This window comes from Chaetodon trifascialis, chromosome 10 (genome assembly GCF_039877785.1).
Source record: "Chaetodon trifascialis isolate fChaTrf1 chromosome 10, fChaTrf1.hap1, whole genome shotgun sequence".
NCBI lineage: Eukaryota > Metazoa > Chordata > Actinopteri > Chaetodontiformes > Chaetodontidae > Chaetodon > Chaetodon trifascialis.
The window spans coordinates 8,546,932-8,559,866 of NC_092065.1; the positions used below are offsets into that span (position 1 = coordinate 8,546,932).

At 43.5% G+C, this 12,935-nt stretch overlaps 1 protein-coding gene across 2 annotated transcripts in view; it reads left to right on the plus strand.

The window, feature by feature from the left end:
• Positions 1-565: 565 nt before the first annotated feature.
• Positions 566-12,935, plus strand: part of LOC139337127 (A-type voltage-gated potassium channel KCND2-like) — a 36,430-nt gene continuing 24,060 nt past the window's right edge. Inside the window, exons 1-2 of one of the 2 annotated variants that reach the window (XM_070971541.1) lie at positions 566-1,162; positions 1,467-2,648. In XM_070971541.1, the coding sequence (XP_070827642.1) occupies positions 1,537-2,648 (1,112 nt within the window). In that variant the 5' untranslated portion in view covers positions 566-1,162; positions 1,467-1,536. The remainder of the gene's footprint in view (positions 1,163-1,466; positions 2,649-12,935) is intronic. The other variant, XM_070971542.1, reaches the window with a different exon arrangement.

Consider the following 12,935-nt stretch of genomic DNA (forward strand, 5'->3'; position numbering starts at 1 on the left):
GACCGAAATCCGTTCAAGGCTGAGAGGGAGCGTGCTCTTCATGTCCTAATATGTGGATCTGAAGCCAAATACGGTCCACGCTGCGAACACAGCGGACGCAGCTGCCTCGAATCCCCGCGGAGATGCCAGTGTTGTGTTTTGGAACACAAGAGACATTTCATTGATTATGCTTATTTTGGAAAATGTCAGTAGAGCAGTGCAGCCCGATGATGTTGACCTTTTAAAGCTCTGTAACTCCGTCGGACAGCATCACAGAACGATGCAATCCAAGAAACATTATTGATCACGATTTGTTGCTGATCTGAAATCCGTACATGTATTATTATTCAAAAAAAAATGCACGATACACCGCAGGAGTTTTAATAGCAAAACAAGGATGTCGCTCTGAACTCTCCAAACTGAGCAGTATCAGAATTATTATTTTTATTCTGTGTATTCGCAATTTTTCCAAAGAAAAAAGGACGAAAACTTCAGAGGACTTTGCGTATTAATGTGGCTATAGAAAGCCTGAATCAATTACGACCTACACAGAAAATAAGCCACCTTACTCAAGATATTTCATGATACAGTATCACATACGATACACTTGGGGTAAGTTGAATGGAGAGGGCTGATGGTGTGCAGCGGGAGGAAACACGCCAACATGAGCGTTAACTTGAGATTTGGGAGATGCCGCCTACTTAGACCACCATTACGCATTGATTAGTCCCCCCGTGTGAAGCAGCAGAGGAATCTCTGGGTGCAGATAGGACCACTCCTCTCTCTGCATATGATTCTCTCTCCTCTCTCCACAGTCGGGGCTCGGTGGTGAGGAGGGGGGGAGGGTGGTCTTGCAGTCGACGCGAGGAACAGGAGTTTATTGAGGAGTAGCTGCAACGAGAGGAAAAACGCATGCAACTGAGCGCCGCTGCCTCACGGATGGTGAGAAGAGAGGAGAGAAAGGAGGAGAAGACCGCGCTCGGACGAATGACCGCTGGCTGCTGAGAAAACTGCTGCTTGAATTGTTTAACTTGTTGATGCGACGTTATTCTACTGTTTTTCCTCTATCGTCTGGCCGCAGTGAAAGATAGATGGGTGGCGGAATCGCAAGTATTCTCTTCCGAGGATAGGTATTTTTATTAAACTCACCGTGGATGCAGTTTAAAGAGCAGCCTTACCTAAGGTGGGTGGTTTTCTGTTACTTGGATTTTCGTTGAAAATAAAAAATAAAAAATAAAAAATGAAAAATCTATTCCTGCTTATTGATGGGTGACGTTTCGAAATCCAATTCATATTCTGCCGCAAAGTAGGCTCCCATAACTGAACAATTACAACGAGGAAAAGGCTTGAGAGTGATACTCAACAGTGCTATGCGCAGTATCAGTGCAAGTAAATGGGTTTGTGTGTGTTCTTATCACATTCTGTTAAGCCTTGGTGCTCCAGAAGCCTAACCATCAGTGTCTCTCTATCTGCTGTTCCTCCTGCAGATGCAATTCATCTCTGAGCCATAGCACTGTGATAACCGGAGCAGGGTTGTATTAAACACTATAGGTCAGCATGGCAGCAGGTGTAGCGGCATGGCTCCCATTCGCCCGAGCGGCGGCCATAGGATGGATGCCCGTGGCGAGCACCCCGATGCCCATCCCTCCCCAAGACAAGAAGAAGGGCCAGGACGGACTCATCATCCTCAACGTAAGCGGGACCAAGTTTCAGACGTGGCGAACCACTTTGGAGAGGTACCCGGACACTTTGCTGGGGAGCACGGAGAGAGACTTCTTTTTCCACGAGGAGACGAATGAGTACTTTTTCGACCGTGACCCTGACATCTTTAGACATATCCTCAATTTTTACCGCACGGGGAAACTGCACTATCCGCGCCAAGAATGCATATCCGCGTACGACGAGGAGCTCGCTTTCTTTGGTATAATCCCCGAGATCATCGGGGACTGCTGTTATGAGGAGTACAAGGACCGGAGGCGCGAAAATGCGGAGAGGCTTCAAGATGACGAGGAAATGGACATGAGCAATGACGTCACGCCGGTGAACCTGACTTACCGGGAGTTCCTGTGGCGGGCTTTTGAAAACCCTCACACCAGCACCTTAGCTCTGGTCTTCTACTATGTCACAGGCTTCTTCATTGCCATATCAGTGATGGCCAACGTGGTGGAGACGGTTCCGTGCGGGACTCTGCCCAACAGGTCGAAGGAGATGTCATGTGGAGACCGTTACGCGCTGGCTTTCTTTTGTTTAGACACTGCGTGCGTCATGATCTTCACTGTTGAGTATCTCCTCCGTTTGATCGCAGCTCCCAGTCGCTACAAGTTCATGAAAAGTGTGATGAGCGTCATTGACGTGGTCGCCATCATGCCTTACTACATCGGCCTGGTCATGACCGACAACGACCAGGTGAGCGGCGCTTTCGTCACGCTGAGAGTCTTCCGGGTTTTTCGGATTTTCAAGTTCTCCCGACACTCCGCGGGTCTGCGCATCCTGGGCTACACCTTGAAGAGCTGCGCCTCTGAACTGGGCTTCCTACTATTCTCCCTCACCATGGCCATCATTATCTTTGCAACGGTCATGTTTTATGCAGAAAAAGGCTCCACAGCCAGCAAGTTCACCAGTATCCCCGCAGCGTTTTGGTACACCATTGTCACCATGACAACACTCGGGTAGGTGGCTGCATAAGTCCATAAAAGCCATAAAGCCGTCTGCTCACCACAAATCACATCTTCAGCTGAGTTATTGCCTTCATGAAACGGCAGTATTTTTTAACCAAACACTACACAAAACAAATGCGCAACAGCTTAGTTTGAATAACATCATGTATTTATCAGCTGTTATTTATATTTCTAATTTTTGAACGGTAGTTTGAATGAGCTGTGGCAGTGTAATTGGCACAAATGTTCGGCCACTCTTTCAGCTAATTGTGGAGCGGCCACAGGTGTGCGTTTATTGGCCATATTAACGACCTCGAGCGCCGCTCAGCCAATATGAGGGCAGGAGCGATCTGTTTTATAGAGGGCTCTGTGCGCCATTCACTGCCTATCAACGAGCTTGAACCCCACAAGTAGCTCTTATCTGAAGGTTAGGCCTCGCTCCTGCGCGTTTTTAAGGGTCTTTGATGGAAGCGCTCCTTTGGAAAGGTTACCGCAATGGACACAAACACTGTGGCCAATCAACAGACGGCGTAGGGGTGTTTTTTCCCCTCCTTTACGTTAAAGAGAAGCTGATAGGACAAAAAAGCACCCAACTGGCCAAGATCCTGCATACCGCATTTATAAGCAGAACTGAGGCGCTAGTGATTCATTTAAAGGCAAAGTAGTTTACAAAACGGATAGACTACACACACACACATACACACACATACACACACACACACACACACACACACACACACACACACACACACACACACACACACACACACACACACACACACACACACACACACACACCCTACACCACCACCCCTCTGTCTCTCATTCATTCTCCCTCAGCTTTAACGAGGTACAGTAAATATTTGAATGCTAATTTCATGCTCATGAACAACGTCAGCTGTGCTATGTGCTGATGTGGCATAAAACAATTAAACGCGCTTAAGACGATTACATCAAATTAATTTGTATTGATGAGCGCACTCAAGCGCTCAGCTGCTCGGCGTGGGTTAATATTATTATTGTTATTATTACCACGATTCGCTCCAGCTCAGCGTTCTGGTGCGGTGCGCTTTCCAAGGTGCTGAAAAGTTGTGTCAATTAGCTGATTGGCTTCCATTTGGTTTTTATCTGATCAAAACGAGTAAAGCCAATGCGGCGTTTTGGCTGCCTGAAGCGCGATTGCGAGTTATACAGTAGGAAGTAATAATTAGACCGTTTCTAATTTGTGTGTAAAAATATCCTGGTTGCTTTCTTTACTCTGCACGTCTGAGGTTGAACAGCCACTCTGACGGACTTAGTCCTCACACCCTCCTCTTCACTGCTGACACAGAAATGAGGTCCTGTTGAAATAATGTTGTCTTTTAATTTCAAAGTCATAACACCACAGATCAAACATTGCAGAACAAATTGCCACCGGCTGTGTGTGCTTGTGTGTGTCCGTGCCTGCCCGTGTGTCTGCAGGTATGTGTGTCTGTTTGGGATGAGGCATAATTCTGTGAATATAAAGTTTGGATGCACACTAACCGGCATTAGTTTTTGCTTTAACTGATGCAGGAACGTTCATCTTTTGTACATACCAACTGAATTGTGTGCTCGGCTTTTCATGTGTTTGATATCGGTCCTCCTTGTTTTTGTCTGCTCTCATATCTGCATTGATGCAGCCACTCTGCACCTGTTATTCCTCAGCTCTGCAGGCATCATATGTTTTTGTTATTATTGTTATTATCATTCTTATTATTACATATTGTAATGCCAACAATGCCAGCCTCTTTCTGTCTGCTGACACTGAGTTAGTGGATTTCTTGTCTTCTTAATGGCATACAGAGCATTCCCCCTGCACTCACTCAATACCAGTCGAACTACCACTCACCCTCAAAACGACCAATGAGTGCATAATTAGTGATATGCATGATCTGGTGATTGAAGCTGCCACCTCAAACGTAATGCTGCATTGGCCGCGCTCTCCATTCGGATTCAAAGCGCAGATGAGAGATGAGTTGTGTAAGAGGGGACATTATTTATCTTTGGGGAGTAACAAAGATATTGCTGCATTCAGCTCGGGATCCCCTTTGTGTTGCTTAAGATGGATTTGAAAAAGATGTTCTGTCGTGCGGGAACAAAACCGAAATGTCCTTGATAATGGGGACGTTTCTGTCACTCCATTGTGAACTATGACAGGCTGGCTGACAGATTTGCACCCTGAACTGAAGTCTTGCAGTGGTGCAGAATGCTGCATAGTGGACCACCGGTGGAGAGGCTGAATACCCATCACTGAAAGACAAAGTCGGCTCCTTCTCATGATCTATCATTGTCTTGAGGTGTGCTTTTAAAAAGACATATCTCATGCAACCCTACAGTAGAGCTGAGATGTGGTTGTCATTGTCTACCGAATACACTGAAGCGAGGAAAATATCTGTTGTTGCACTCTCCTCCAGTAACCTTCAAATGCTTATCTGATCTGGGGAAATGAGGTTATTTTGATGGTTTGTTTCAGACCTCAGCATGCACAAAAATCAATCCACTCCTAACAAATAGTTATTTAAGTCAGATATGAATAGGCTAGTCTTTTCATTCGGTTGCAAATAAGCTCTTTAAAGACTAGCGGGGGCGCTACTGGCTGGAACCTCCATTTGAAGCATTTGATTTCATTCTGATAGTCAATGATGCTTTATGCCTGCATGATATCATGATGCCTTTCCACTACATATATTTTCAATTTCCCTGACTCACACCCTGTGGAAGTAAAGACAGTGGCATGCGTTCTCTCCCCTGCTGATGGCCCATTGATTGTGCTTAAGCAGACGTGCAGACATTGGTAGAGCAGGGGCTCCTGTTCAGAGGCACTTGGCAGGCAGCCTGAATGAAAGGGAAGGGTGCCTGGAGACCAGTGGAGAATCAATAGCGCTGTGCAGCTGCGTGTCACACCTCTGTGTGTCTAGTGCTCTGTGCCACCAAACACAGGACAAGACCCACTTATCCCTCCTTATTTATTGAGCCTAATCTCTATGGCTGCTTTCGGAAACCCGACAAGGAGGAATGTGCCTCTGTCAGAATGCTCCTGCAGAGATCTTCAAGAATTGGGTGACTGGGTGTAAAATCCATGATTTTTATCTGTGGCATTGTGCTTTGCAGTATCTCTGCAAAGCTCACCACAGTCTGAGAGTATAATTTCGCGACTTGATTTAATGTTGTCCGTTTAAGGCAGCGATAGACTCCAATATAAAGATAGCGTTGCACTTTATTAGTCTGGAATCAGATGTTGCAGTGTTTTTCTGCTCTTGTTTTCTCTAGATGATCCACACGGTCAGGGTGAATTAGCTGCAGAGGGAGTTTTTGGTGCTTCAGATCTTTTAAGTGATTTAAGGTGTAATGGAGTGCACTGCTGAGAGCAGCTGTGAAAACGGTGGAAGTCAAGCGCAACCCACAAGGGAAGAGGATTGGTGAGGACAGGGTTTAGTCTGACACAGAGGCACACAGGTTCCTCTGGACACAAACAGACATTACCTTTGATAGACGTAGCAGGCCTTAGCTTCCAACACAAACACACACTTTGATCTCCAAATCCTCGCATCAATATCCTTTTCTCAGCCACTGCCTCTGCATAATGCTGAGAGGAATAATCTTTCTAATTACTGATTTCTTGCAACATTTACTATGTGCATTGTCCTACGGTGCAGCAAAGGCGGCTGTATATCGTAGTTACTCAACAAATGCAGAATTTATCATCATGTCGTTTGTCCGTGCTACAGCTCCACCCACCAAATACGACGGGAAAGGCTTGACAAGTGAGCCCTATAAACCTCTCAGGATAGGATTTATAAGACAGAGGAGGCAAGGTTAACAGACACGAGGGTCACTGTAGGGCCCATAAACCACAAGACGTATAACCATTATCATGCTTGCCAGTTTTGACACCTCAACCCCACGGCAATCAAAGCCTACAATGCAAAGCATTAACTTCATGGTTCGACGTGGTGCAGAGCAAAGCTTTTTGAAGTCCAAACCCTTCACTGCATGTCAAATGTAATTGAAATGTTCAGGGACAATCTGGAGGGCCTTCTACTGTATCTGTACCCAAGAGATAACAAATGTATTCTTGATGATGTAGTACTCATGTGGTTGGATAAGTTACCATGCCCCTGGCAGGCAATGCAGAGGATTTTCACTCTCTTTTTTTTTTCAGAGCACGACAGTCAGCGAGAACATTTGGTGTGTTTGATTATGTACTGCAATGGGTGTAATTTTTGTGTTCAGTTGAATACATTACACCACTTGGCATTGTGTATGTTATGCACATTAGGAAAATCAGCAATCCATTATGAGCGATGTGATGTATTACTGTGTAAGGCATAAGTGGCTGATGTGAGATGTGTAGGCTGCCATTAGCCAGTAGGCTCACAGTGCCCCTCCAGGTGCTTTATTGGGGAGGAGAGGTGATGCTAATATGAGGCTGGCATAATAGTCCTGAAGTGACAGGTGACTTAATGAGGGGAACCTGGCACTGAGATGTGTTCTGTGCGAGCGCCTTTCTGCCCATGTAAATGACTGCGAAATGGAGGAGGGAGAGCGAGGGATGGGAAACGGGCAGCCTTCTTCATTGGAGATTAAGATCATTGTGAAAGACAGAATCTGTGAGAAAAAAAAGAGAGATGCTGTTTTTTTTCTCCTGCTAAATTGAAAATACGCAAGCCCCTGCATTTTTTTTTATTTTCTTTGTTTTCATCACATTGAAACAGTTTCACACTGGCAGCTAGAGATTTAAAAGGGTGTTGTGGAGGTGTGAGATGAATGACTGATTAGCATTTTATAGGTATTCCTATATGACAGATTTATTACATCATATTTATGTACTTTAATCGGCAGAAACTTCAAAGAATTTCATTCGCATCTTAAATTACATTTTAATGATAGTTTATATATTTTTATGGAATAATACAATGTCAGAAAGAAAATGTATTTGTGGTCAGTCAACCCTGAACTGAAAAACAGATTGTGGCCAGCTGGTAGGTTGATGTGAGGATACTGTGTGTGTGAACTGACTCTAAAAGCAGGCATGCGTCACTGCGGATGGTCAGATTGATAAATAATCTATATGGCAAGGACAAAATGGCTGTCCCTCCATTTGATTCGATTTCTTTGACAACCCGTCTTCGAGGCAGCGCCAATAACACTCATTCCATGCGGGAGGTTTTCATTAATTCACTTTGAATGCGCTGCATTAAGCAGGGAAATAGACTAGCATGTTCTGCACTTGGGCCTGGGTAACGTAGTGTGAGCACATAAAATATGGCATCAGTGTTTTTTACACCGCTCAGCATTTTCATCTTCTTTGTATTGCAAGCAACGCCAAAGATTAATGGAATTTTCCAGAACAAGATTAAAGTTACTCTGAATGAATGCAGCATCACTGCATTAGGAAATAAGGAGATATGTGAGAAAACACATCACCTCAATTTCATTGTTGTTAGAAAGCATTTGCTTTGCCTTGCTCCACTTCCATCCAATCTAACCATCCACAAACCCTGACCCAGCCCAAGTGAATGAATGAAATGGGGAAATATTGCCTATTATGTGGCTATGTCCTGTCTTGAAAGTTGGCATGTTGTAAAAAAAAATATCAGATGTGGTAAACGCCATGAGATCAGTGGATCAAATGATGTGCAAATGATAAACCCAAGCCCAACAGCTATTCCCTCCTCTGGTGCTGCATGGATTATGTACATACTCAAAATTTACATACAGATGAAAATGCCCTGTCTGATCATGGAGATTGCAGACACACATAATGCTTCCTCATCACTTTGTTGAAATGTGCAACAGTATTCAAAGTGGATTCTCTCAGTCTTAGATCCATGCAGCTATCATGCAGGATCACAATATACAAGATTTTAGGATTGGATTAGAGGTCCTTATTCTAAACACTAATGTCTGTTATTGCTATGACTATTAGGACTGTGCCACTGTTGACAAAGGTGCATTTCATTTTAGTTGTTTGCATGAGGGATGAGCAACGCCACAAAATTTGGTTTTCATCCAAGACCAAGTAACACCATGGCCAGAATTACCAGTATCGATCTGAGAGCTCTCCTTATTAAAGGTGGTAATGTACAGTAATGTCACGCAGACATGATTTATGAAGTGAATATCAATTATGTTAATCACTCATCAATAAGCATTTGTTTTTGCCATTCTTTGTTCATAATGTTAATGTTAATGTTAATGTTAATGTTAATATGCAGAAAAGCAGAGAAGAGTGTCCAGAGAGTCCAATACATTCCATTTCCCTTTTGTATTGATCCTATTGGTGTGAGTATCGATACCCAAAATGAGACTTAGCGTTGGTGGTATCAATCCTTCAGGTATTGATCCACCGGTGGCTGCCCATTGTTCCAATGGCCCATTTTTCCGAAACCCCGACTGTCCAAAAATTGTCCCATTGGACCAAAAGCCCATTTGTCCAACAGCCCATTATCCTGAAAATAAATGGCCATTGCTCTGAAGGCCCAGAGCCTCTCCACTGATTTTATTTCCCACCCCCTAATCTGCATCTGATTGGCTCCTTTTGGCTGTTTCATGAGGGTTAGGGTTAGATGGTTGGTTTGATGGTGAGGGTTAGAAAAAAATACCAGGGTCAAAGCCAATCAGAGGCATAGCAGGGGCGGGTCTACAGGTGAGAAAAAAAAAATAACGCGGTGAGAGATGAGAGTGTGTATTTTCAGCCTTCAGGGCAACAGGCGTTTGTTTGTGGAATAATGGGCAGTGACACAGATCCACCCACCTCTACAACACAATGCAACAACACAGATGTTTCCAGGAATAAATAAAAACCAACAAACACACAAGAATGTGCGATTTGCTGAATAGGACTGCTCATCAGTGATGCTGGAAAACGAGCTAACACTGTTTATTTTAAACACTCTGATGTCATGATTCAGATATTGAATCAGAAACTGCTGTAACCCAGTGTTCACCTTTCATTCACAGCTGTTTGGTTCATCAGTTTTGCCTCCTGCTGACGTCCGTTGTTCTGAGTACGACTTGCTCCATTTCTGTGCTTTTGTTTTATATTTCGAGGCGTGTTTCTTTGGTGAACAAATTACTTGATTTGGCTGCTCTCTGGCTGTTTTTCACTTAATACCACCTATGTGTTGTCAGTATGTTGTCTTTTTTTTTTTTTTTTTTTAAATTTGCTTGCGTTAATTCATGAGATTTAGAGGTTCTGGTAGCCAGATTTTGTTAATTCTAGACAGAGCCAGGCTAGCTGTTTCCCCCTGTTTCCAGCCCCTACGCTAAGCTAAACTAACTGGCTGTTGGCTGTAGCTTTTGTAGCATTTTTGTAGCCATTTAGAACAAATCATTTTATCCTGCCATCAGAAAAGCTAGACATTATAGAGGGCAAGCAACATAACAACATTTTGGTATTTAATTCAGCGGACATGTCTCTAACATTGAGTTCTCGAAGCCGCTGTGTTGCTCTCTCATTACTCTGAATGTTTTTCTGTGTTTAATTGTGTAAATTCATATCCTTTCATTGCAGTCAGGTGTACTTTCAATACATTTTCACATAGTGTAGGAAGTTCAAGAACAGCCACTAAAAGTTTCATGGGAGAAGCATATTCACCACCACCATGTGTTTAAATTTTCATGTTCAGGGCTTCACTGTAAGGTCAGAAAAATAATTAGCAACTCAACACAGTGTTGAAACAACAGAGGAATGAATTGATGCGAGTAATTCCCCCACAGTCACATTAGCATTATGAAAAAAGTCCCTGTGATAAATTTTAGAGTGAAACACATGCAAGTCGATGGCCTTACAGTTGTTACTTGTAACGATTGAGCGAATCTGTATACAAAAAACTTGCTTTTCATGGGGAGCTGTACCGTTTTCAATGTCCGCTATGCCTGTCTGAACATCACACCACTCCCTGCATTGGCATGTAATGAGTGCTGGCTGAGGGGGAAACAGTTGTTCTTTTATTTTTAGATGCCACTGTCACTATGCTAAACACTGAGCTAGCCTTCATTATGCTGCATTTCCCACACCCAAACCAGCATTTGCCCCCTTCCTGACCTCCAAGCCCAGCAAGCCCTGCAAAGAAGGTGATGATACTCCCACGTGTCTCTGAGTTTGGGAGGGGCACAATGCTCTTTGCACCCGTTTTGTTCTCTCGAGCACATGGGACAGCACAGCAAACACAATATCTTGAAACGGTGCCAGCTTTTGTAATGCCAGAGTGTGAGTATCCCTCCCCCTGACATTTGTCTCTTTATCAAAATGCCCCTCAGCCAACAAGCCAACATCTGTGATCAGTAGAAATCCAGAGATTATAGCTAACAGCACTCATCAGTCTGCTGTGTGAACGAAGCAGAAAAGAATTCAAAGAGTGATGTAACCTCTGCTTGTCTGATACCTAATCCGAAGAGTGATGGGATATCACTGTAGATACGGCTTTAAAAAGAAAGTTGTGCTGTTTTTACAGCCTCTCAGCAAAACACGGACTGTTGTGAAATGAGACACATCCATTACTTTGACAGTACTCAAATGCTGCGTAGCATGCATTTGTTTCATGGTGAATCGCTTTCATTGTATAATAGTTTGTAATGTTAACATCAGTTCCTCTCTTGTATCCTGTGAGAGTGTTGAAGTCAATATACTTTCATGTGGCAGAGACAAGCAGAAGGCATAGCCTGCCATCAGTTTCAGAGCGAGCAATGAAACTTTGAGGCTCACACATTAATTGAAACTTCCTCTATGGTCCATTCATAACACCTGAACGTGAGCGGCTTCATGGCAAAGTCATGAATATTGATTCAGTCGGTTTGTCTACTTAAAGCTCTACTTCACTGTTCATGAACCGTCTCGTTTTTGTCAGAGCTGAGGAAACTTGCCAGTTCACAGTGCCAGGATACCACAGTAAAAGCTCCTCATGATCAATACTGATCCCACTTGAATGAAATCCACAGGGTTCGCTGTAAAGGCAGAATACAGATCCCTGTAAAGCACACAAGTGCCGCTTCGAATGGAGCTGCCCATACTAGCCACTGTTAACCCAGTTTCATTGTTGAGTCTTTGCCACAGGCGCCATAGATTATTAGTTTCTGTATGCAGTATGAATGATAAGAGGCTATGTCCCATTTCAGTTTAGGTATAAAGAGCTTCCTCCTGTCTGCCTGGCAGGGAGGTCCTGCTGAGATGAGGGATGTCAGCCTGTCACCCTGACGCATGGCAGCTGTTTCCTGCCTGCCCCAGCTTCTATAAATAGCTAAATATATCACCTAATGTAGGCCATTTGGTCAAACAGAAACTAAACAGGGCATGTGCTCTGGGGCTATATATTTCTCTTTCACCTCAAACAAATTTCTCATGCACAGGTGTATCAGAGTCACCACCACTGTCTTAATATTTTCCTCTTCTTCAACATGTGGTCTCAGATGGATTGATGGCATATTAAGTAGGATCATTTTATATGAAGTTCAGACCTTCAGACACCTTCAACTGATTGCTTCTGCTGATGCGATAAATCTGTTAGAGATAAATATTCTAAATATATTATTAGTCTGCTCTCTATCAACACTGTAATGATAACTGCCAGTTGCTATTATTACAGCTACTATTAGGCTGTAGGCTTCTGGCTGTATTGGTGGAGGACACAATAAAGCCTCTACAATAAAAAAGCATACCAATACAATAACTCTGCAGTAACTACCAGCTTGTGAAAGCTGCATTGTTTTTCAGTTATTGTGTAATTTTTTTTGTGTGCGTTGGAAAGATGTTGCTTCTTTTATGAAAGTAGTCTAAAATTCAATCACACATAACAACATGATGCAACTGAATTACCCCAAACTATGGTCTTAAAGAATTACCACAGTGTTAAATCAACACTTCGCTGCCACAGTCACAACAGGGATTGAGCATTAAATCTTCACAAAGGGAAATGGCGATGATGCTTTCATTGTGCCAACCCACTGTAAATCCAGAGCTGTCACATGACAGGTTGAAGGCAGCACATATCAGTGTCTGTCTTTTGTCTGTATTGCAGCGTGATTTACTGTCCCACAATCAGTCATAGTGTTTTTCCAGGTTTCGGCTTAAACACATTATTTATTTGTTTATTTTTAGCCGTACTAGTGGTGTGGCTCTATGGATGCCTGTGTGTCAGCTGGTGGGCCCATCACTTTGGTCCAGACCGAAATGTAGCAAGAGCAATTTGACAGATTTCCATTAAATGTTATGCAGGTATTCATGGTCCCCAGTGGATGAAGGGTATTGACTTTGGGGATCTCCTGACTTTTCTTCTA